Source organism: Coloeus monedula (assembly GCF_965178545.1).
Source record: "Coloeus monedula genome assembly, chromosome: 3".
NCBI classification, from domain to species: Eukaryota; Metazoa; Chordata; class Aves; order Passeriformes; family Corvidae; genus Coloeus; species Coloeus monedula.
In genome coordinates, this window is record NC_138783.1 from 45,414,456 (window position 1) to 45,441,138 (window position 26,683).

The 26,683-nt window shown below is 36.6% G+C and overlaps 1 protein-coding gene across 3 annotated transcripts in view; it reads right to left on the reverse strand.

The window, feature by feature from the left end:
* XPO4 (exportin 4) overlaps nt 1-26,683 on the reverse strand; it is a 73,627-nt gene that overhangs the window by 13,275 nt on the left and 33,669 nt on the right. For 2 of the 3 annotated variants that reach the window (XM_082277419.1, XM_082277420.1), the window contains exons 5-14: nt 23,850-23,966; nt 22,918-23,071; nt 13,631-13,743; nt 11,057-11,214; nt 10,618-10,792; nt 6,292-6,468; nt 4,290-4,432; nt 4,026-4,171; nt 2,546-2,723; nt 908-1,067 (exon numbers count right to left, since the gene is read on the reverse strand). In XM_082277419.1, coding sequence (XP_082133545.1) covers nt 908-1,067; nt 2,546-2,723; nt 4,026-4,171; nt 4,290-4,432; nt 6,292-6,468; nt 10,618-10,792; nt 11,057-11,214; nt 13,631-13,743; nt 22,918-23,071; nt 23,850-23,966 — 1,521 coding nt within the window. Of the gene's footprint in view, nt 1-907; nt 1,068-2,545; nt 2,724-4,025; nt 4,172-4,289; nt 4,433-6,291; nt 6,469-10,617; nt 10,793-11,056; nt 11,215-13,630; nt 13,744-22,917; nt 23,072-23,849; nt 23,967-26,683 lie in introns of those variants that run through there. The other variant, XM_082277421.1, reaches the window with a different exon arrangement.

Genomic DNA, 26,683 nt, shown 5'->3' on the forward strand with positions numbered 1-26,683 from the left:
TTTCCTAGACACTCTGTTTTGTTTCTTTACACTGTTTTTCACGTGGATCTCCTTCTAACATGATCTCCAATTCTTGCCCAACTGGCACCTTTACAAATTCTTAGCTGTGCTGTATGTATGAGCCGAATAATATGACTTCAAGCATTTACAAGTCTATGTGATACCTATTGTTGTTAAGGAGAGGCCTCCTGAAGCGTTAGTATGCTTAGTTGCTTCAATAGTGGAAATAAAGGGGAGGAGGAGGAGACTTCCCAAAAATTAGAGCCAACAGGACCTCCTGAGGATGGGAGGATGGGTGGCCTCTGTGAGCTAGCTGAATTACAGTTAGTTCGATAAGCAAAATCAGGATCAAATTCTAATCACGATTAGTGCTGTCCAAGCACAGTGAGAAGTTGCCCTTTACAAAGAACGCACCGTTGAAATAATGATATATACAATGAGAATGAGGAGAGAAAGTAGCATGACATTAGCTAATGTATACTACCTTGTGGTGGTGTTAAATATCTAACTCAGAATCACAATCAAGAGCAATCACAGTATTAGAGATGAAATGTAAAATCTGATGGACAGTCACAATTTATAACATCACTGCAGTCAGTGAGTTTCACTCACTACACAGCCCAGGAGCACTGTGTTATTCTGATATGGCAATGGCTACCCAAAAAAAAAAAAAAAAAATCACATTTACAGCAAAATGTGCAAGAAGAGTCCCCATACAACTTGTATTTCTAATTAGCAAATGGAAGAAAACATCAATTTTCAAACAAATTCCAAAACGAATCACAACCCATTTAACATTAAAAATACTTTAGCATTGCACTTTTAAATAGCTACACTGACATCTACATTCACAGGACAGTATTATTGCTAATACTCACAAATAAATCCATAAAAGTTATATCCTTACCTGATCATACAACTTTTCATCTACTAGGAGGTAAGTCTTTGCCCAGCGCTTGAGAAACCATACAATATCTTTGCCCATCTGGGGGCTCAGGAGGTGCGTGAGATTTGCCCTTATTGCTCTAGATTCTACTTCTGACACTCTTAAAATAGCAGATAACAACCTGCAGATTTAAAATACAATGAGGATGCTGAGAGTGGTTTTTGGAGAAGCAATGCAACTACCAAAACCACTTTCATTTTTCACAAAATATGACAGAAGGATCAGGATAATACAAGGCACTTCAACTTTAATCAAGTAAAAACACCTGAATTTATTGTTTTTGAAATGTGAGGCAAGGGGGAAAGAGAGAGAGAACAGACTGGCAAATATCATCCAAAAAGTAAGAATTATGCTTTAAAAGACAAGATTTAAAAGTAATTTTGACATCAAAATTAGTGCAACAAAGAATCTTCACAAACATTGTGACAAATGGACTACTTGGGAGTGCCTGAAAAGCTGTTTCGAAAAACCGCTTTTCCCTTCCTTGCACCATAAAGTTTAGTGACCAAACGGGTTCTAATTGTGCAGCGCTTGCAGTGTGACACATACCAAAAAGCAAATACAGAAATGACCAGTTGTTTTGCTCTTATTCATTACTGCAGGGAAATAGTCTGAAGTAGTAAATCACCAGGTGACTGCATTAATACAATCAGTCCATAAAACGACATTAAATACTAGCTTTGGTATTAAATACTAGTATGTCAAATTTTGTAAGAATGTGATTGTACACAAGAAATTTAGGAGTTGACAGTGGCCTATTTCTTGAAGAACTCTGAACTATTTCAGAGTTATTGCCAAAGGGCCTCAAATCTCTCCTTATTTAGATCTGGTTTTTTTTCCTACCACCACTGAGACACTGCATCAAGAAATGCCGTTTGGTGGCTATTTCTTGAAGTGGACAATAGTATAAATGACCAATATTCAAGCTTCTGGACACTAGACACACCTCATTGCTAATGAAGATCTGCTTTTTCTACCTTCTTCCCAGAAAAAAAAACATTTAAAGAACACAACAACTTATCTTGTGTGAAGCCTCTTCTGTGTCAACTAAGAGTGGAATGCAATCTTCTGAAGTGTGAGGATTCAAACTGAGGAGTCCATTGTGAGCATCAGCCTTCTTGCAAAAAGAGAAGGGAAATCTCTCCTGCTTCTTTTATAGGCTGACAGTGATGTGTGTACTTAACTGACAACAATTCCTCACGCCCTGAGGATCAATTTTGCTGCTACTGCCAAGCTTGGGCAGTAACTCATGTTCAAAGTAGAGAAGTTCACTGATATTCTGGAAAGCATTTGCTAAAGCTGTATGTATTATCTAAAGATTTTGAACTGCCAACTTTTCTTTACTTAAGTAGTTTTAAGGATTTTCTGTAATAGATCAAAGATAGGTTTTCAGTAGAAATATAAAAAAACATTTCTGTTTATTTCCTTTGGCTCATTACCTCTGTTAAGACTATTAGGTCAATCCTTCCTTTTTCAAATGTTCAGTGTTTACATATTGCTTACTTTTCACATTCACAGAAGTCTACTCACATTCTAGGTTTGTTTTTTTATCTCTGAAAAAGCATTTAACACACTTAATAGTACAAGATGCATCCTTACCTAATTACAGAATCAGTTCTGTTGTACCCTGGGATGGAAGAGGCCTTTTCTCCTGGAGATCCCAGTATCTGAAGTGTGGTATTGATGTCAACCTCAGCTGAATGTTTAATGGAATATTCCATGACTTCTGGAGGTATTAGCGGAGTCTCTCCCTGAGTATCATTAGCCAAGAGGTAGCCTTACATTAAAAAAGAAAGAGTGATCACAACTTTCTACCCTATGTTAACTTATGGCTTTCTGATTAGAGAATCCACAGGCTTAACTGCAGACATCACACCAGAATCAAATGTTTATACAGACCCTCACTAACACTGCTTAAATGCATACAAATTAACTTTAGAATCCTTAAAGCCATTCAGTAGGAAAGAAGCCTTAAGTGACAAGAAACCAAGACTGGAAAAAGAAACCACCAATTTAAAAACAGATAAAAAGAGACAAGATTTGCATCATGTAAAAGTGCTACAGTCAATTCATCTACTTGGGAGAGGGACAAAACAACATTTCGTTGTCATTTTTTTCTTCTTCTGCTATGTGGTAAAAAAGCCTTGATTTTACAGCTTCCCCACAGAGTCCATATCATTTGGGACTTCTGTTTCACTAACATTCCAAATCTGTCAGTCTTTCAGGCCTCAAGTCCATGTGCTGTAACACAGTTTTCCTCGCCTAGCAACTGCAGATCAGGTGAAGCATGTGTTTTCATAAAATACTCTGGGCTCTAAATAATATTGATTCCAGCTTTAGTTGTAGTCTTCAATATCTGAGCTCATAACCATCTGTGAGCTACAAATTCCATCTCACAGTGTTACAAAAATATTATAATCACATTCATGTCAACATCTGAGAGCAACTAAAACATCAGATCTTCAAAAAAGTACCACAAAATATTTCATGTATTATACATTTCTCCTAGCAAAGTACAGACCATCTTTAATTGTTATGTTTGCCAACTTAAAATAAAATATTTCCATCTAAAAATCAAGCCCAAAAAGGTTTTAAATTCAAGTTCCCTGAAACATAACAAAATGGCAGGTCATAGATCATCAGCACTGAGAAATTCTAGAACTTACTTGATTATCTGTCACCACTGAGTACCATTACCCTGATCTCATGTTGGTTCCCTTACAAAGCCATGTGCACCCACACAACACCACTGATACCATGAACGGACTAATTTCTTGAATAGGTTGACTGATAACACAACTCAAAAAAACTGTAACAAAATTAGTTTCAGGAGTTTCCAACGGACATTGATGAAACCTTTACATGAGGTAATCATTAGAGATAGTATTCCTGTTACACAAAGCAGATGATAGAAAGACAAGGACTTTGCAAGTCCTTTATGTAAGATGAAATCATCGTAAGGGATAAAATGTATAGTCAATCAAGAGTAGTTGATATACAGGGATTTTTTTTTTTTCCTGAGGTGTTCCAGCTGCAGTAAGACTACCGGAATAAGTACTATTTAAAGCTGTTCACTAACCTGTAACTAAAATAAGCCAATGAATATCCTCATACAGGTCATCAAGCACTTTATTGTCAATTGAACCTGATGCTGGTGAGGCAAGTAACTGCTGCTGATGTCTTTGCAACTGTCCATGGAGCCTTGTCACTCGGTCTTCTAACAAACTGTGGACAAATAACAAGAAAGTAGCTTCAATGTTTTTAAACTGTTTTGGCAAATTCAGGCTTTCCCTATGGGACAGCTTTATTGATTTGCATTCGTGACTACTTTCTTTGTACTTACCTTGTGAGAAGAGGTATGCAGTGCTCTGCAGCAATCCTCCCCAGCATGCCCACACTGGCCAACTGGTCACAGAACTGGTCTCTATCATCTTCCTGCAGCTCACTTATTTCTTCTTCTTCCCGAGAGGCCACACCATTGGCAGTCTTTGGTTATTTCAACAAAATTAGAAGCAACCAGTTAGGGTCATACTTGTTAAATTCATTATCACCACAATTTTCTGCATTATTCTGGCTCTTTCTTGTAAGGTAATTTGCATATATGAACAACAGACTTGTACTAAATTAGACACAGAAGAGTTAAACAGAGTCAGCATGGGTTCATACTGTTTTAAAATCAGTATTTCACAAACTCATTAGCAAAATGCCACATTCAGTTCATTTGCTAACATTTCAGTAGTTCACAGTTGTCTGAGATCTTACATTAATCACATAATAGGCAGTATTTTTCATGATGAAATGAATGTTAGCCCTTTCATTAAAGATTTTCCCTAACCTACTGTTTGAGGGGACACAGTAGTTTAAAAAGTACCACTAAATTTTAAAAAAAAGTACCTTAAAAGTAAATGCCATAATCTCAGTAAATAGCAGACTAATAATCTTGATGATCTCAGTTTTATTTCTTGCTGATGCAGGAGTTGCACTGTTCAATTTCTCAAAGCTTATCTTGGTTGCATTATAAAATTATTTAAATTATAATCAGACCTTATTCCTTGAAGAGATTAACCATGATATGCAGAAACCAAGTATAAATACTAAAAGTGTTTCTTATCTCTCAAATAATCATAAAATTTATGCAAGTAACAAAGTAAAATAGAAGAGGCGGAGAAAGCTATCAGTCTGCTTTGTTTCTATAGAGGCCCTGGAAAACTGAATCCACACACAACTCCTTATGCAAACTGCTTTTAACCCATCTTTTCTTTATGCAACCCAGCAAATCATTCTCTTTTGTCAACTTCAAAGTTGCAGCTGTTTACTGAAGGGTGAGCCTCTGCTCTCAAAGCAGAGACTGAAAGTTCCTGTTACCGCTTTGATATTGAACAAGAAGCATTCTAAAATGCCAGCTGTGGCTTTTAAAGGTTACCCATGGGATAAATGACTTATCTCACAGAATGACATGAATTAACCTGTGTATACAAGTTATGTCAAGACCGCCTGATATGAATTCAAAGTTCTCTTGTGAAATACTTCTCTCAGTTTTGGCACTGTTATTACCATCTGTTACATATTGAGATAGCAGAATTACATTTTACACAGCTCTTTTCAGAATGAGGTACCTCTGAGATCTTTGCACAGCATCAAATTAAAGAGAGATTTTATACAGTTATTGAATTGAATCTGTGCAATAACTAATTCATCCAACATTTACATCCAACTTTCTGCATAAGAATCTGTTTTAGTAAGATCCAGATTCCTGGCAAATGGATAATCACCTTTCTTTCTCAATGGCTCAAGAGATACTCGATGTACTTCTAAGTTTTCTCTAGATAGTCAACTCTTCAAAAGCTCAACTGGGAATTTATTTTATCCAAAATGACTACATGATGTTCCAAGTTTCTTCTACTTTGAGCATAGTCACTCTACATTTTTTCAGATATTTATGCACGTCAATTATATTTTGAAGATAGTGCATGGGAGGCAACAATCATAAAAAGGGCCCCCAATTTCACTGAGGATTTTAACTAGAACTCTAATCCAGAAGGAAGGTCAAAAGTTTAGTCACTATTTGTGGAAAGAACAAGATACACATTGATTTGAGTTACAAGTTTACTTATTTCCTTTTTTTTAAGCGATTTCCAACTTTGCATTCCTTTAGTTCTTCTCCAGAATGAGAGAAACAGACTGGGAAATCACAAATGAGTAACAAATTCAGCATTTTTTTTATTTCCAAAGTCACAAATGGCAATTCTATACTAGCTGCCTTGAGCTACGTAATATACACACACCAAAGGACATGGGCTAGTTACTGTATGTTATCATCAAAAACTACTACAATGAAGGCTTACCAAATTCCTTGTGCCATCAGGAGCAGCTAGATGGCACTGAATGTAGGAATTAAAGACTTGAACAGCATGTTGGGTAAAGAAACCTTTATGGAAATGTTTATCATCTTGGACCAAAGTAAGCCAAGATTCCAGCAACTTATCATATGCCTCCATATATACCATGTCATCTTTGTCAAGCTGTAAGAGACGGAAAAAAAACCAAAAACAAATAAAAAATCTAATTTCTAAACTAAACCAGAGGAACATACTTATATTCATCATTATTTTTCAGATGTCCATGTACTGTTGAAACAAACACAAAAAAACCAGACACAAAACCGATCTAAGGATAGCCAAGAAAATATCAGAGTGAACTGATGGAATGCATTGAAAAGGTCACTGCAGCTTTTATGTCTGCTAAGCTTTAAAAACCTGTCAATGAGTTCAGCTATTTCTCTTCACCTGATATTGCATACAGATTTATAGGTATTCCACTATTTCTGAAATAGAGAGAAAAGACAATGATTCTCTGTTCCAGAGGAAATCACTGCAAGACTGCAAGTGTTCAAGAAACCTTATTTACAGGTAGCCAGTTTTGATGATGAATCACAACTTCTTGTTCTAGGAATAAACCAAAACCCAATTAATTTGTACAGAATAAGCCTGCAACTCTAATTACATAGTGCATTTCAACTGACGCTCCTTGTTTTTAATTATTCATGTGCTTCTATATAGTACATAAGTTGCAAAAGGAAATACCTCATCTGAAAAACGAAGTCCTGAGTTGCAGGCAAACTAAAGAATCCAAACAGCAAAGAGGCAATTTATTTTTAGAATATTTTTAATGTAACTATCAACTTTTTGTTTTGATGCAAAAATTGAACGTTTGTAAATACATCCAACTTCAAATAACTTCAGCATGACTGTATAGATAAACAGCCTGCTAAATTTCTTAGAGGAAATCTTACAGGATGGCTCACAGAAGTTACTCTGAGATAGCAGAGCTTAGTAAAATGGTTCAATGATGAAATAAAGAGATATTAAGGCCTTAATCATGCTCCAGACACAAGAATTCCTGACTTCCAGTGAAGTTACAAACACGGTTGGATAAACAGGCAAGGAAAAGAAAACACTGGCTGGATGACTGATTAAGAGGAAAAACTGATATCACATTGGAAGCATTCCAAGATAGCTCCACAGCATCCTTTTGTAACTGCAAAGCTGTCATATTTCCAGAAGTTAAAACAGGGGACATACTGATGCAACTGTGAAAACAAAACCTGAAGATGACAAGGAGAGAGGCAAAATTGTATTCAACACTAACATAAGTCATAAATTTAGGAAGGACACCACAACATGTCTTTCTAAAACTTGGCTAAAGGACACACAAATTTAGAGACAGTCATTCAATCCCGAAGAATTTTGAAACGTACGTAATATATTTACATATATAATTTACATATATGACTTTTAATAATTTTTAATAATTGAGAGCATAAACAAACAGACATGTTTTTATGAACAACATAATACCCTCAAATATATCCAATTTATTTATTTGAAAAGGTACTAAAGAAGTTAATGCCATGAAGAAAAATTAACACTTGGAGATATTCTCATAAGCAATCTAGGACTAACAAGTGCCTCCATAAAATAAATGCCCAAACAGTAAGAAGATTTTATCCATATTGAACCAATCTGGTTCCAAAGAAACCTTACTAAAAAGTCCCAGTCCTTATTTCAAATTAGCTACAGCTAGGCTACCAAAGATGTCATGCAGGCAAAGAGCCGTGCTGTCGACTGGGAGCTGAATCATTCTGATGGATCAGAACTCAGATCTTCAGGAGAGGCAAGATAAACCCAGTAAATATAAAACAAAGATTCTTAATTCCTCCTTATTTCCTCTATGGGAAACAAAAAGAAATTTGGTCCTTCTTCCTTCCTAGCTATCTGACCCTTTAAAGAAAAAATACTGGAAGTTGGTCAAGCAGCAAGAAGCTGCTAAGAGTTGGAAGCACAGCAAGGGGACTAAATTCAGAATGGTCTCTGTCATCACATGCTATTTTTAAAAATATCACTAAACAGGAACAGCACATTAATATTTGTTTTGAGAAAAAGAAGCCTTTGATACAATTTTTATTTGACTTCTCATCCAACATCCTGTTCATACTCTTCACTAATTCAGGTGGACTATTTGATTCTACTTCTGCATAAGCATTAAGTGTTGAGCATGGCAGAGCATAGCTGTGGATGAGCATCTTCTCACACACCCAGTGCCATTAAAGGCAGAGATTACTGGTCCACCTTGCCCCATAAACTAACCCTCAGCACTGCTGAAGCTTACTGCCCTTTGTCCACCAGTGTAGCTGCTCAGGCAAATGTTTCAACCTCCTTCAGCTGATCTCCCCAACCCCAACGAGCAGGTTAAAGCAAAAGAAGCATTTGAACATAATGTTTGGATTGTGGAGTTTTTCCCGTGGTTGAAAATCAGTATTAGATGCTTTGCAGTGGTTTGCATATTTTGATTCAGGACCTCCATATTTTGACAGTTTTCATAGTAGGTCTTCCCCATCAGGCACAAGAAGCCCCCCTAGCTGTTTCTGCCATGTTCACATGGTAAGTTCTGCTGGCATATGAAGAAGCAGAAATATGGGGAAAACAGCTTTACCAACCAGCAAAGCTTAAGGAGTACACCCGCCTGTGTTCTGCTGCATTTCGTATTTCTGAAAAGCTCCAGCAATATTACCTGAGGATTCTACTGAGCTCAACACACAGAGTATTTTATCTATCAGAAAGCTCTTTATTACAGACAGCACATGAGCTGACAGAAAGTATCACTGCACGCATTCTAAAAGAAACTTGGGGAACACATTAGCTGTGGCTAGGACATTCCTCAGCCAAAAGATTGTTTTCAGGGATGCAAAGTAGTACTTCTACAGGCACAGCACGCTGTATCATTGCACCAGATAGTGGTACAAGTTAGTGCAAGCTCTTGCTGAGAGATTAAGTGTTTTAAATGGCACCATGTTAAGCGCTGTTTTCATTAAACATGATTGTGTATTCCAGTTCTCAAGTAACAAGACGCTCCCTTTAGTTCCTTTGAATTTAAATGATAGCTGCCTATGGTTTTGCTGAATCTTATAAAGGCTTCAGGAGCATTTCTATATGTATTGGTGAGCACCAGTATACATATTCAATATTCTACTAGAAAACCTCAAAAGCATACAAACTTTGACCAGTGAGGTTTGGAAAGGAGCTGTATTTTAGATTCTAAATTTAAACACCAATTTTTTGGTTAAGAAATGAAAAAAATGAAAAGTGTAAGTTAAGCACTTAATATAATAAATATAATAAATTTTAACATTGCAGTGAAGACACATCTAATGTTCCTCAATGCATGCTAATTAATACACCTGTGCTCTCTGGTAAAGAAACACATCCATCAACTTTGTAACTAAATACTTCTACAATTATTTTCAAACTCAGGTAAATAACCTCTGTTACTACACCAAACTGTCAAAACAGAAAAAAAAAAATCATACTTTCTTATGATAGTGGGGAAATATTGGCTAGTATTTTGATAGTCTCATTTTAAATCTATAGCCACTGCACATAAATAGCTTAAGTGCAAGATTACTCACCTTAATTCTTACTTTTTTTTTCCTTAAACTATGTGTCCTTGGTAGTTTTTATTTCCAATGCAACTTTTAGAAGCAGAACACTTGGGCTTTGCCAACTGCTCTTTAATGTTACAACCAAAGTTTGAAAGAAAAAAATCCTCTTAATTCCTGTGCTAGATTTGTATGCACAATTACCATTTGAACTGTGTCAGCAACGAAGGGATGATCTGAACAGCTCAGAAGTATGGTGTTAACAACAGACCTTAATGGCTACATTCACTTAAAACAGAAACTCCTGACTCAGAACTCTAGGCAGCAGTTAAGTTACAGTCTGTCCATATGTTCATGTAGTCATTTTGAACTTTCAGGACTGCAGCTTATTCACTATCTACAACAGTTTCCAGAGGAGTCCTACAACAACAAGTCAGCAATACTTAAAACTTTAATATTTTAAATGAATCCATTCACTTAAAATTAAAAACTTAAGATGTGCTTTAAATCAAAACGAAGTCTGAAACAAAGTCTGAAAGATGCACGCAGTGTGTAATTATGTTCATTACGTTGTGTGAAATAAAAAGAAAATCCTCTCATATGTGATTTCAGAAATACCTGAAACCACTGAATTCACAACAGTTATTAACAAAATACCTGAATTCTCATGTCACTTATGCTTATCACAAATAGAAACAAAAAAGGCTACCCAATTTTTTTGAGAGCAGTTACTTACCACTTCTTCCAAGGCAGCACTTCTTCCAAAAGAACAGGTGAGGTGTGCGAGGCAGTTAACAAATGAAGAGAAAAGTTCATTTGGAATGGCCGTTAAAATATTGCGAGGAAATACAGTTATCAGATTGCTGATAATACTGGAAATTCCCACTGCTTCAGAGTCTTCTATTTCAATTCTATAGATAGAAATAGCAGTTTTTTGCCATTAAGAAAATTGCTAAAAGGGAATTGGTTTTGTTGATACACATTCAATCAATAAATCTATTTCATAATAAGCCCCACCTACTTTAAACTACTCTTTCTCAATTTAAGCAATCCAACAGTAAGCACAAATTATATCCAGAAATAAGCAAGCCATACCACTTCTCCACACAGATATGCTACAGTCCAAACTAAAGATTAAAAGATGCCATCTAAATTTAGAGAGCAGGCATACATACCCATTGATAGTATTCAGTAATCCCTCAATGAAGTGTGCCAGGTAATCAACTTGTGAACCTTCATCAGGAAAGACTGGCCCATGCAAAGACGCCAGCTGTGCCAGGCACTGTAATGAATCTTGGGCCATATCTGTATCTTCTCTGATTTTTCTATGTACCTTTCAGGAAGTGAGGTAGTTAATAATACATGAAAACAGGGTGTTCTTACAACAGTCACATGGCTCTCAATCCAAAAGAGTACACACCAAAAAAAGCTTACTATAACTTCCATTCAGTCTGAAATACAAGGGTTTCTGCAACTCCCTAAACCATGGCAAACGTCAAGATCGTGACTCAGCTCACACAATCTCAAGCCTTGAATTAACCCACTGAAACAAACATTTAGTTAAGGCTCATCAACATGTTGAAAATTGAACTGTCTATTGAATGTTATGTCTTAAAGAGAGAAACAGATGCCAGTCAGTCAGACATGCTGCTCCTTCTAAAAACAGCAATAATGACAGTCATCTCTATTATGCTAACTATGCCTGGGCTATACAGTCTTGCTAAAGTTAGTCAACAAGTTCAATCAAGATTATATAGATGCTTCTTTAGCAGAGGTAAACACTGAAGACATATACAAAAATGAATGCATCACTTCCTTGGCAACACCCTTATATTATACAAGGCCAACAGTAATCTTCCTCTATTTGTGCAAACTCTTATGTCATCATTTTTGTCACTGAGACTTTCTACATTTGAATCTTACTATTTCAGTAAACATATTCTCACATACTTATTTTAATCAGTCAAGTATGGATTTAAATAATTTTTTTAGGCTTATGCCTATTTATTCACAGAAGATTTATTGAATAAATAAAAAAATATAAAGTAACTTTTTCACCCAGAAGCAAAATTTAGCTAAATTATTTCAGCAATATTATACCAAAAACTACAGTTAAAACACTAACCATTCCTCTGTGGTGTTACAGTTGCAAGTTCACCTAACTCATAACTAGTTGGATTAGCTGCACAGTTAATCCCTGAAAGATCAAACTAGCAGGAAAAACAAACCCTGCAACAGAAATACCCCTCCTAATATATGTTCCACATGAGGCTGAGATTAGAAATGAAGACTCTCATTCTAACATAGCAGTCCTGCCTGCCAACTTTTGCAAGGTTATTAAAATTTCTCAGATCACATAAATGAATAAAAATTATTACCATTTACTTACATTACTTCAAACAGCAAACTACTGCTGCAAGCCTCAACCATTGCAAATCAGGAATCTAAAACCAGAACTGACAGCATACTGCCCTGGCTAGTGTTCATTCAAAAATAATAGAATACAGGCGAGCCTTTGTTACTATTAAGTAAAACATAAATGTATTAAAACAAATCTGCATATTATTAAAAGTATTTTTCTTATCACAAATAAGTAATTGTAAACCAATCAAGGAAACAGATATGCAACTCTGACAACTTCATACTGTTAAACAAAGAAGGGTTAACATGTAAGCCAAAAAGTTATTTGCATGTGGAGGTTCACAGCTGACAGTAGCAACTGTCTGGATAGTCTAGACAGCTGTTCAGATTGTGTGTAGCTGCTGAGAGTTCTGCCAGTGATTTTTTTACCTTTTCAAAACTGCTGGATAAACTTGCAGTAAAAAATATAAAAATAAAAATTTATATTTATCAAAAATCCTATCAAGTAAGGACATATATCCAAACACATACTGTCAAGCAGCACTGGAGAGTTACATCTACACTGTATTGTAACAACTTCGTCCAAGTTTTGAGCACATTTCTCTGCTTTGCAAAAATGAAAAGAAAACTGAGAATGCTGAATTCTCAGATCCCAAGAGATGTAACCTAAGTCAAATCGCATAGCAAATGAATTTATAAGCCAATATATGTTGCTGCTGCAGTAAGTCCTAGCTGAGCAATGACTACAAACTTCTCCCAACAGCTGTAAAAATAAAACAACACAAGTTCTATCCATTTTTAATATTGTGGGGCTTTTAAGTAACAGAAATTGAATATTACATTCTCCCAACACTACCTCTTCCACAGCCCTCCTGACTTACTCTATTTTAACTTGCATGGATTTCCTTTGTGCTGAGAAGAGTGATGCAGAATTCTGTATGCTGAAACTGGCTAGAAAACTACAACTACATGACTTATTTTCAGCTGTTCTGTTGAGCAAATGCTTTAATATCAGCGAACACATACTGTTTGTTTGATCTTTTCTGAGAGCCGTTACACCTTATCTGAAAGAGTCACTACTCTTCTATTGCTCATCGTGCTTTGTTTTGCCTGATGAGTACATGCCCAGAAGTATTAAATGTATAAAAGTTTAGATAACTACAAGCCTTTTTCTGTTGCTAGTAGTCATCAATTTAAAGCAATTTATAGGCAAAATACATATTCAGTACCCTATGAAAAAGACAATACATCTGTCTGCTTCAATAAGCAAGGTGAACAGAATCAGTCCTACCTGATGCAAAAGGAAGAGTCCGACAATACAGTTTTAGAACAGGAAGGAGCTGCTTTCCCTGTGGTCTGGACTATGAAAGTTGAAGAAAGAAACTTACTGTAAAGAAAAGCTCCATAACTCTGCTGTCCAGGAGGGTCTCGCGCCAGGATTCTGTTGGCTTTAGCATCACATTTTGTGAGGATTCAAACATAGCTATATAATGTCTGCCCAGTTATCTGGTGTCAAGGTCAACAATAACATTCCTACTTGGCTTTTAAAAAATCCTAGATACAACAGGATCCATTCAGAAAGAATGTAATGGAAACAAACTTTAAGCCTCTTCACATACACAGCATAATTCATGCATGAGGCCAAGGAATAAAAGGTATTAAGTATTGAAAAAAAGAATGCTCCAGGAATGTTAGATAACAGTTTGATCGTAATTATGAGACATACCATAGTGATATGATCACTTTGATAACCAGGGTGTCTAATGTGACACAGCGAGAAGGGAAAAAAGCAACCGCAATTAACAGGTGTTAAAATTTATGCAAAATAGAAAATAATTTTCTAAAAAATTTTCCTGGCAGCTTTTAAAAAGGCCTTACCATAGCTAAAGATAGCTCATTGAAATCTATATCTTATTTTTCTAAATAGCCAGATATGTGTCACAGAATGCAGATATGTTAGCCCTGCATTAATCTACATTTTCTAATTACACTGAGAAGAACAAAAGCACAAGTCAGCACAAGGCATTGTCATATTAAACATATTTGTGAGAGACGCCTATGAAAAATGTGCAGGCTGTAAAGACATAATTTTGTTACACTCATTTCAGCTCTCACCATGCATAACTTAATTTACAAAATTCTGCAAATGTTCTAGTACAGAAAAACCAGAGACATGAGCAAAAACATTTAAACAAACAGGTTCAATTCTTTGTCAGTCTGATCACACAACAGTTTTTATCAAAAATTTTTGGAAGTACTTCCCTTTGTGACACCACCCATTTCAAGTAATAGTTGCTAAGTTAAAGCAGTTTTACTAATGTTTTATTTGTCTTTCTTAAACCCAGATTATCCTCTTTGATCCCCTTCTAACCCAACCATCAGAGTAAGTAACAGCATGTTCAGCTGCACATAATTTACTTACTGGTAATGAACGGCATTACCTTTTGTACTGTAAGTAATCCAGTGCGATAAAAAAAGTGTGTAAGAAACTAATTCTATGTCTAGAAGCACATAAATTTTACAATGGTATTGTTCAAAACAGTAGACCCCATAACTGTTGACGGGTTTTGCTTAAGGGAACAATATTTAAAACAAGCATGTAGTTTAGCATGAAAAATTGTGTCACAAAGCAGGATGCACAGTTTCAGTTTATTTATACTTGTCTTCTGAGTTCTGCCACAAAACAAAATTCCTAATGACACTGTGCAAAACCATATTCCAAAAAAGGGACTTCTTCCACAGTACAGTACCAAGTGGACCTTCACTGGTGGTATGTGCCCAGGACTGTTGTCAGCACCTTACGCTGCATAAGAACAATCAGGGGTTTTCACATTAGTGCAAAATAAAGCCAGTTTCACAATTTTCAAAATTATCAATGTATGTTGAGCTATACCAGATCTGCATTATTTCAGATGGCAAAAAACTAAAAGTCACAGAATTTTCTACTTTACTTCCATCTGAAATACTGATGCAATTTAATTGATCAAATATGACCCACTTAAAAAAAAAAAAGTGCATGAAATTATCACACGCAAGCATCCTTTAGCAGGAGTAATATTCTAAATAAAAACTAATTTTATCTGGCAAATTAAGCTATGCCTTTTTTCCTTTCCATTTAGAATGTTTTAGTCAAAATGGTATTTTAAAATTGTTTACTTACAAGAACATCCTTTGCTGTGACTCTCCAATAAGCTATTGTCTCCCCACAATATGTCCAAGCCAATCATAAACACACTATCGGTCTCTGAAAATGAATTTACTCTTCGCTAGGTTGAGTCTATGAGGGGACCAGCTACAAAATGCTTTTCACATGGAATGAAAGAAGCGCTAGTTTGCTGTCACTATTTTAACAAGACTCACTATTCAGCAGCCCTATCCTGTTATTTTTAGTCCTGTTTCTCATGCTAATGGTCCAATGACACATCTGACAATAGGCAATTTGTGGGTAAAATATCTGTTCACTGAACACTACAAATTTTGACTCCACCTATCATGGAGATCTGCACCCGTTTTCCATCGTGTGCTAAATGTACGCAAACATTAGCAGAAACTGGCTTTGGAGATGCTTACTGCCATGAAGTACCCCAGCTTATGTTGTGCTATGGTTTGGTCTTAGTAACAGCAGTCTAGCTATGCCAAACCTGAAAAAAATTGCACTAAATTACCTTGTACATGGGTGTGCACAGGACAAATGCACTCTTCATCACCCAAAATTAACTTACTTCTCAAAACTTACAAAGGAAAAAAAAAGTACAGAACAAGCATAACACTTTTTTTCTAAGCACTCAAGCTTATGATTTAGACTTACAACATAGATTTATGATAAGCATAGATTAATCTACTATGACATCCTGGACAGTTTGCGGGTTTTTTTGTTTCTAAAATGAAAAACAATTGTAAACCACTTCTGGTAATAATACAAATGTTTCTAACACTCCCAGGTCTACTGAGGAATGGCTAACTCTTAATACAATTCACTTCGAATGATATGGAAATCCAGGCTAACAAACAGCTACCAGAAGCATGTCAATGTTTCACCCATTTTGCAAGACTTAGGACACTGATTCCTTCAGACACTGGAATCTTCTGCATGAATCAGATTATTCAGTGATGTGAACCAAACTCTATTAAAAAGCATAAGAATATAATTAGATGCCTTCATGTATGATAAGGCTCATATGCTGGCTATTAGTGCCTAGACAGGAAGAGGAGAAGACCATAATGTTAAAGATGACTCTATTTATGCCTGTAGACATTAGCTCTATGCTTGGTTTTGTTTCATGAGCTGGAGAAATAAGAGTAGTATTTTTTACATTATAAATTTTTTATTTTAAAACTGATTTAGAAAAAAAAGTTTGAGGTTTTATGTGTTTCTTGGAGGAGCATCTAAAGCAACAAAAATAAAAGACCAACAAATGCGTAGTTTTCCTCTCACTCATAGCCTCTGTCCCAGGAAGGGACTGATAGGTGAAGATGAATATCAAAATATTTCATCTCCACAAAGAAGTAAGTTTGGAACTCAAAAATCAAAGCTGAGATTTCTTCTACTAGAACCCCATCCATAAGTTTGTGCACAGAAGTTAAAAAAAAAAAAAAAAAAAATCTCAGAAATGGAAGAAAAAATCCTGAAGTGTTAAGGTCTGAATATCTTTCTTAAAAGTTATTCTAATCACTTTACTTCTGTTGTTTGAAATATTTCTGGACAACTTTGTGCCAGTAACAGACTTGCATTTTAAAAATAAAAAACTGCCTTAGAAAGTTACCTGCCCTCCAGTGATATGTTAAATACTGATTTTATCTGGATTTTTAAGACCTCCTCTGGCTTCCTAGCTAGTGAGCCAAGCACATGGGATGAGTCTAAGGAGCAACTGCCTAAAACTGCTGCAGAGGATTGCTGCCCCCTATAGAGAAATCCTTCACAGACCTTTCCATACCTCATACTCTCAGCAAATACATCCAGCAACCAGGGCAAGGAGCATATGCTTAAATGTTATTAAACACAAGTATTCTTAACAGTCACGAGAATGAAACAATACTTTGTGATGGAGACACTGGACTCAGATTGCAGGAACAGGAGTAGGAAGTGTAGGAACACCCAAGCTAATTTTAAACCCTGCCGATTCCAGAGCCATGCCAGTTCCAAGGCTCATGACCACCCATGTGGATTCTGCAGCTCTTGGTACATTCTGCTGCTATGGTTATGCAGCTTATGGTATGCAAGCTGATCACTTCCAGCCTAACTTGCACTTAAAGCACCTGTGCACAAGTGGCTGCCACACAGATGTGGCTTAGGAGTCACACCTTTCCACCACACACTGGCTGCCATCCAGGGTGTTGTGACCATCACTGCAAAACTGGAAAAGTAAAACCACTGGGGCAAGAGAGCACAATATCAGCTCCCTTTCATAAAAAAGGTCATTCCTGGTCTCTTTTCCTCTTCTGATATTCATGCTTTTAAGATGTTCCTACATTGCAAACTGATTACAGAATTCATTCAGGAAAACCAAAATGATGAAAGACTAATTGTTAAAAAGTTCAACATCAATACAAATATGTTTAGTGAAATTATGACAAAATTCAGGAGATCTGCTAATCTTTTTGGGTTTGCCCAAAGTCATCTTAAAAAGTTGCTAGAAAGGATTGACAAGAAAACACATAGTGCCCTAGAAATAATTTCTAAACATCAGGGATTTCAAAGTCAGGTCAGTTTTCACCTAAAAATGATAGGTGATAAAAGTCTGATAAGAGTAAAATGCAGCTCTCTTAAATACAGCTATTTCATTTACATTGAATGAAATGTACAATGTACAGTTATATTGACTTTTGCTCTGTATCCCAAACAATAGACAGGATAGTGGCCCAATGCTTCATTTCTCAGATAAAAACAGACTGCTGCAGTAAATTCAGGATAATTCCAGGCTGCTAACAAACACAAAGGCCTATGGAAAGCACCCATGCTGCTGAAGAAATCTGTGTTGTCACTCCTTTGTACAGGTTGAATAATGTCTGTAGTTGTGCAACAAATCAAACCAGGGGCCACAACCTGCTAAAAAACCCCACCACATTTTCAGCCAGGTGGTTCCCTGCTCAGCATCATGCTCATGGCAGATGATAAGGCAGGATGCTTTTTCAGCAGCAATGCCAACTTGAATCATTCCTCAAAACCAACCTTGAATGCTCTGTGTGGTTTTCACGCACTTCCATTATGCACAACAGATGCTACCAATCTGGGTTGGACTGAGTTCAAATCTTAAAAGTCTGCAGAACTACATGGTTCACAGAACCTTCCAGACAGGTGTCTCATTCTGGCTTGAGGTTTAAAAGACCTTTTGAAACAGAGATATGATGAGCTTTCTTCCTTCAACTGCATGGCCAAGGAACACAAAAATGTTCAGATCAGACAAAAACTTCAGTCAGTTCATACAACTGCCGTGGCACCATCAATTCCAATGGAACAGCAATGATGTGTATTAGTAGAGTGCAAACCACTAGGTGCAAACCACATAACCTGCATTTTAAATCCCCTATTCTACATTCACTTGAAAATTTGCCAGCTTGCCTCCAAGCAAGTACAGGCACTAAATCCAAAACAAGAACTAAGGCTCAAGTATCTCTTTATTCATATACTGTAATCCATACATTGAAGAATAAGGGATAAGTACTTCTATGACAGCTCCTAATGACAGATAATAGACATCTTTCTGTAGATGGGAGACAGCTGGACACAATTCTAATGTTCTGTTAAAGAACTTTTATGTTTGAGGACATTCAGTCAAAGTCCACTAGAATATGGCTACCAGGAACAGAAAAATCCCAAAGTCAAGACGACAAGAGAAATATCTCTGGAAGTAAAATGATAAAAATTATAATTCTATCCTGACTTCACAGGATGTGTATGTCCATGCCAATGTGCATTAAAGCCCAACAACATTCAGCTTCTTAACTGGACACTTTGGGTACTCACAATGTACTAAAAGTCAGATGCTTGAAGGACCTTTTGTAAAAGAGAGGGCTGTACTTTTTAGTACTGATCAACTGTACTTCCTTAATTAGTCGAAACATTCATTTAAGAAAAGGTGCAGTTAAAACTAGTTCCATCAGAGTAAATAACATTTAACAATACTGTAACAGCACTGAAAAAAGAAACTGTACAGAAGCCAACATGCCACAAGATACTATCTCTGAAGCATCCACAAACACCGGGTAAACTAATATCTCAAGGTGGCAGATAAAAATAACAATAGATGATTGTTGGAAAATGAAATGGGAGAAACTGCACATTACTGAAGGGAGGTTTCCTAGGTCACTGTGCCATGTCCGTCCTACTGCAGGCACTACATCCCAAGATAATTTAAAAATACTGAGTTCCAATTTGAAATTAGGTAGGTGACAGAGCTTCTTCTTTTGTTGCTCCAATGAGGTGGGTATTCCAGAATGCATCTTTCACGGTAGCAACAGACAATGCAGACTTACTGCAACTTTTCTTGCAATTGGTGGCAACACTGTCCAAGACTGCATTTAACAACGCAACACTTATCAAGTTTTCCTATAACAGCACAGAACTCTTGAGAAGTGGTATGTTTTGATCCAATTCTAACAGCTTGGGGATTTGAAGGTGCCACTTTGCAGTAGTCGCAATAGTCACCACACAGTTAATGCACATTTATGCTACTTCTCCTTTTTGGAGATACAAGAATCTTGCTAAAGATTACATAAATATGCTGCAGATTACTGTGATGCTGCAGGAAATACTGAGAATCAATACTATCTTGCCAGGGGAAATACCAACTGAAGGAAAAAAGTCATATCTGAGAATACAATGGATCATTTTACTCCATGCTTCAAGTATTAAATTTATGCCCATTGCTTCAGCATATGTACTGTCAAGATTTGGAAAGAGGACACCAAAAGGACTTTAACCAATCAATCAACACAGCAATTCTTACATTCTTACATAATGTGCTATCTATTTAGAAACTACAGCCAAGCTAAGTTTCACTGCCCATGAGCTAACAATCAACAGTTAAACAGGTCATCTTAAGGAAAAGATTTATGCCACAATACAATCAACATGGCACTGTAAACCCCAATAGTTACTGAATATTTGGCAGCTAAGGCCAACTTTTCTCAAGGATGACTGAAGATGGTCCAACTTCTGTGAAAACAGGTTGATACGTAAAGAAAGAAGACGCAAGCTGGTGCTGTAATTCTTACAGCAAAATGAAACATCCAATGGTAGAAAACAAAAAGACAGTATCAGGTGGATCAGAAATTACAAAAATATTTGAAATGGATCCATCAAGAGCACTTAGGTCCGTCCAGCTTCCAGAAATGGCCAGAACCTGCTTAAGAGCTGTAGTATCTAAAGGCCAAAATAGCAGAAAACGATTAACCTTAAGCAGTAGTATGGCTTGCTTTGCTATTTCTAGTAACATTTATTTACTAGCACCTAAATCACTTCACATTATATAGACGTATAAAGGAAAGCTGGAATTCCAAGACTCCACAGGTTGCATGTATCTATCAATCTATCCATATGGCTCCACCAGTGCAAAGACTAGGACAAAGAGCTCATGAAGAATTACAGCCCTCACTTTCAAACTATTCTAAGATCCCAGACACACCTACAGGTTAGAAGTGATTAAGAGCAGCACTGCAGAGAAGCACTCAAGGGTGATGGTTGATGAAAGACTCAACATGAGCCAACAATGTGCACTTACAGCCCAGAAGGACAACTGCCTCCTGGGCTGAACCAAAAGGTTGAAGGAGGTGATTTCTCCCTGTGCTCTGCTCTTGTGAGACCCCACCTGGAGTACTGACTACAATTCTGGTGTCCTCAACATAAGAAGGACACAGAAGTGTTGGAGTAAGTCCAGAGGAGGCCATGCAGCTGGTAAGAGGACTGGAGCACCTCCCCTATGAAGACAAGCTGAGAAAGTTGGGGCTGTTGAGCCCACAGAAGAGAAGGTTGTGTGGAGACCTCACAGCAACCTTCCAGTGTCTGAAGGGGGCCTACAGGGAAGCTGGAGAGGGATTCTTTGTCAGGAACTGCATGACAGGACAAGGAGCAATGGGCACAAACTGAGAGGAAATTCAGGTTAGATAGTAGGAACAAGTTCCTTATTGTGAGGATGGTGAGGCATGGGAACAGGTTGCCCAGTTAAGCTGTGGATGCCCCAACCCTGGAAGTGTTCAAGGCCAGGTTGGATGGGGCTCTGAGCAGCCTGGTGAAGGTGTCCCTGCCCATGGCAGGGGGGTTGGAAATGGATGATCTTTAAGGTCCCTTCCAAGCCCTTAACATTATTTGATTTTGTATTTAGGACTACATCAGAAGTTTGTGCAGAGGCAGACTAAAATTCAGATGGAACCACCACTGCACAATACAAGAGCATTTTCTTTCTATTTCAAATCCCAAATCCACTTCCAAAGTGCAGTAATTTGACTACAGTCTCCATCTTATAGGCACATGGGCTAAATTCCTCTCTGAACCCCTGCCAAACCACTTCAGGGACGATAGAAGTGGGATATTTACTTTTAATCCACAGAACCTTTCTTAGAGCCAATATAACTGGCATTCTGCTTTACAGATGTGAACCAAGGAATATCCAGTTTCAAATAAATTTACTTTTGCTGCCTGCTGCATAATGAACAGACTAAAAGAAAACAAAAATACACAGATATCACCTGCTGACTGTCACACCAGGAAAGCAAAAAAAAAATCCTTCACAGTGGATTTGAGAGCAACATCAAGATTCCTGCAGTATGTATAACTTGGTAGCAATTTCAAAAGTTTTAGGAAAAAAGTTTATAAACCAGTTTAAAAATTTGGCTCTTGGGAAGTTTGCTGAGCTTCTTAAAGGTAGTCTGGCTATTAAAACAGATACTATAATGATTTACCAGACATGCTGTCTAAAACCTCTATTAAATACAGAGTATTATTGAGTATTTCTACAATATTTGTCTAGCCTGAACATTTTTATATCTTTTTTTTTCTCTCCTTCACTAAGACCCTTTCTCTTTCTGATTCCCATTTCCTTCTCTACTTTCCACTCCACCTTTCTCTGGACTAATGATCAGCATATATCTCAAAAATATCAAAACAGAAGCAATGGCACCTGTGTAAAATGAAGTTGACATTTCTTTTCTCTGCTACCAAATACTTTTTTCAGACTGAAGAGACTCTATTCTATGTTCTAGTATATACCACGTTGTTTTGAGGGGAGTTGGTTGAACATGCATATTCCTACATGATGGGGCATTTTGTCTGTCCCTACCTCTTCTCTGAGGGAGAGAAGTAGGACAGATCAGGCCTCTGCATAAAAATTGATCAGGGCTTAGACTCTTCCTCATATGGTTCTACACTGAAGTAGCAAATTACATGTTTCCTGTTCCCTGCACCAACCAGACAGACCATCAACCTGTAAAACGGGGGTGCTCTGTTTTCTCTTTTATGTAAAATACTTTTAAACTTTAATGAAGAACAGCAGCTTCCATATGTAAGCATCTCTTAGTAAGCATGGTGGAGACAAAAAGCACTAATGGAAGGAAACATAAATCAAGGACTAAACTTAAAGTTTATACGTTTTATGGTTTACTCTCCTTACAAAGACTTTACTCATCACCCAAGAAGTGATGCAAGTCAAGGGAAAAAAAGGACCTGACATGAAAAGGATATAATTTGGAGGAAGGAAGTTCCAGCTTAAGACCTGATTGGCTAGTGCAAGATAACGCTGAAACACTGAAGACATCTGAGCATTGAGGTTTTCACGTCTGCTGAATTCCTGAAGTACCTCTACTGTGAGCATGAAGATCTGCCGCAGGTCGTCCTCCTACAGTCAGGACGAACACAATACATTCAGTATCTCAGACATTTACAAACGTTGATCAACAAGAAATACTTTTCCAAAGAGAAAAAAAATTTCCAGCTTCACCCTATTTTTCATTAAAATACAGAAAATACTCTGAAATTGTGAGAACCCCCCCTTTTGTCAAAATTAATTGACTACGTTTGCAAAGACTATGAAAAAATCCTCCCATAAATACTAGTCGTTAAAAGATAAAAAACCAATATGTTTTTAATAAGTGGTGGAGAAAAGAGTTGGTCTTTGGCATGAAAAAAAGTTGGTAATTTGTTCCACAACAGTCAGTTTAAAGCAATGCCTTCACAAAAACATTTCTGACTGGCCAAACAATACATCTGAGACAACCAGACTACACCATCTGCAATAATATTTTTAAATACATACATAGCTCTCCTTGGCTTTAAACCAAAGCTATATTTAAGACTATCATTGTTCCACAGAGTATTCGTTTTGTTTGCAATTGGTAGCCAAGGAATTAAAGAGTCCAACAGCATAAAGATCTGTAGCTCTACATTCATAAAATGAGCACAAAGGGGTTGTGCCTTTTTGATATAAGTTTTTAAAAAAATACATTATCAATTTTCCTGAAGTAGCCAGTATCTGCATTATTTTCAGTATCTGGCCTTTTAAATGATTTTAGGCAAACAGTGTACCTGACTGCACCTGCCACAACAAAGTATTTCAGCTTCTCAATGTTTAAATTCTAGAAAGAGAGGTAGCATATATCAATACAGAACTAGTTTACCTGAAATATACGTTTACAGTTACCATGGAACTCCATGCTTAGTCCAATGTTGCTGGTTTTACTTGAACTTGAGAACTCGCTCAACAACGCCGTTAGAATGGAACAGGCCAAAGTTTGCTATAAAAAAAATAAGGGGGAATAATATAACTAAAAGGTGTCCAATAATGCAATAGCACCTACAGCGTCCTTCATTTTTCTATTAGCATTTTAATACAACTATTACTTCAGTTCCATCTAACACAAACTAGAACAAGGCAAACTTTCAGGAAAATAGATTACTGGATGAACCATTTCTGGAATCATCAGGGCTCCATCCTTAAAAAAGAAATTCGAGTATTTGAGCAATATAGAAGCTGGTACCTGTGTGATCATCACTACAAACAGAAACCAACTTACTGCAAACCATTTCCCAGCCTTTCCATTTACCTTCTCTCCCTGTGCACAGGCCTTTACAGTTATTAGTTTCAGGGAAGATTCATTTTCCACTTATTTCTATTTATCTAACAGTTCAGGTCGCTCTGGAGTTTTTTTTGGCCCTTCTTTGCATTTGCTACACTTACCATGTTGGTATTTGATCATGATTAACTTTATAGCAACAAAAGTGATACAAGTTTGTCAAAAACAACACCTGCAATAACACTCTCCACTACATCTTTTCCCTCTCTCCCCATCAAAACAATTAGAAGAGGAATCCACAGAAAGCCCGAATGCTTGAAAGGTCTTGGATATCTCCCTCCAAAGCACCACATCCACAAGCCTCAGAAATAACCCTTAAAACTACTCTATTAAAATTATGTCTCTGAAGAGATATAAAAATTGGTGAGAAAAAGGCATATGTTAATTTTAGAGACACAGACTCATGAAGACTGAAGGTTTAAGTATCTTTTCATTCTCAAAATTGAAGATAAGGTAAATGAAATGCTTATCTAAAATACAACTTAAAAGCCAACTTTCTGTATGAAACACATGGCTCCAGCCTTTGTTGTTTCCTGAAATATATAAAAAAGCTTTTTTTCCTGATGCCAAAGTCCAGAAACCATCATCACCAGTTTTAATATCTTTTAACTGATCCCTGCACACAAAGAGGAGTAAGTATTGCACAGTGGAGATGCAAGTAGTACTTCAGACTTGTGCTGTACACTACTGTAACAAGCAGAATAGAAAGTGTATACTGCTGAAATGAAAAGACTTTTTGTTAAAGAGATGTTCTTTACAAAAAACTCCAAAATTACTGGCTATCCTCCCAGACTTTTTGGAGCCAAGGTGCCAGGCATGGACAGAGGGATAGGAATTGTTAAAGGGTCATGCATGCCAGCAAGTGTCCAGGGGTTAAACAGAAATATGCACACTACCTCTGAACACCCGAAAGATTAAAGTGGAGATGATACTATTTATGCAAGCTCATACAACAGCTGAGACCAGTGCCATCCACCCACCAACTGCAACATCTTTGTTCAGAAATGCCTCTGAAGTCAGTACCTTGACCCCCCCAGACAACTAGTTATCTTAGTCAGTGTACACTAAATTAACATTCTTACTCACTAAATAAGTTCCAGACAGATCAAACATAGTGGCTTTGTGATAATACACAGGTTTTCTCTTCCACTATGCAGTAAAGCTGTGTAAGTACAGCAGACCAGCATATTGCTGATCAGTTGCTAAGTAAAAGCTTTCCCATTTTAAAGAAATTATTTGTTTCAAGTGCACTATTTCTCATTTACAATCAGCTCTGTCAAACAACATATATGACTAAAGATGCATTTAGACAGTGAAAACCAGCATCACAATTTAAACTACTCCAGTAAAAGTGCAATTTTGTCACTTCTATACTAGAAGTATTTCTAATTAGCTCAAACATCTCAGTATTTTATTTCCAAATTTTATTTATTTTTTATTTAATTTAGTTCCAAAATTTTATTTATTTCTGTGCAATTTCTGTATTTTTTTTATCTGTAATTATCTGTATTTTTTTAGTTAGAGGAAATACAGATTTGATCTAATATCAAAAAAAAAAAAAATCAGTATAGGCTAGTATTGAGTTTTAAATCCAACATTAAAAGTTCCATATGAAAAGAATTAACCTGGATTAAAAAAAAAAGACAAAAAAAAAACAACTAAAAAAACCCCTCAGGTCCGACTTCAAGACAATGCTTCAGATAAGACTACATGTTTTAAAGAAATAAGGCAGAGTTTTCTCACATGACTCTCTAAATAGTTTAAAACACAAGTTTTTATTTGATGCTTAAATTAGTGACTCACTCACATTTTTCAGCTCAAAGCAACCACAATGTAAGGACATCACTAGCTGCAATTACAAATCTGTACACTTTGATGCTCTGTAACATACCCTGATTACCAAGTGCTATCAGTGGCTCCAACAGTACAACCAACCAGGCTAAAACTAAACTGCTTCTGCTTTATCATATTAAGATCTTGCCACCAAGACACCATCCAGACCACCACAGAACAAGCAGGGCAGCAATGCAGACTACCCATCATTGGCAGGTCATTGCCATTTATTGGAAAATAAATCACCAAGTTCAAATAGGCAAGAACAATAGGAAAAAAAGTTTGTTTCCACTGTGATTACAAATACTTAATATTAGCTGCAACAGTTCCTTCCTTTTTCTCCAATTTGTTTATATGTATATAGTAATTTATCCTTTCTCTTTGGAGAGTAATGTGTTACTGCATGGTAAAAGTGTGTTACAGATTTTCTGTGTGCTTTTCTCCTGATTTCAAGGAAAAATTAAAAGGAAGGTTAAATTTTATGACTGATAGTAAAGACATCTTTTTTAAAGTGTAAAGAGCAATGGGTACAGGTAGGCTGACTA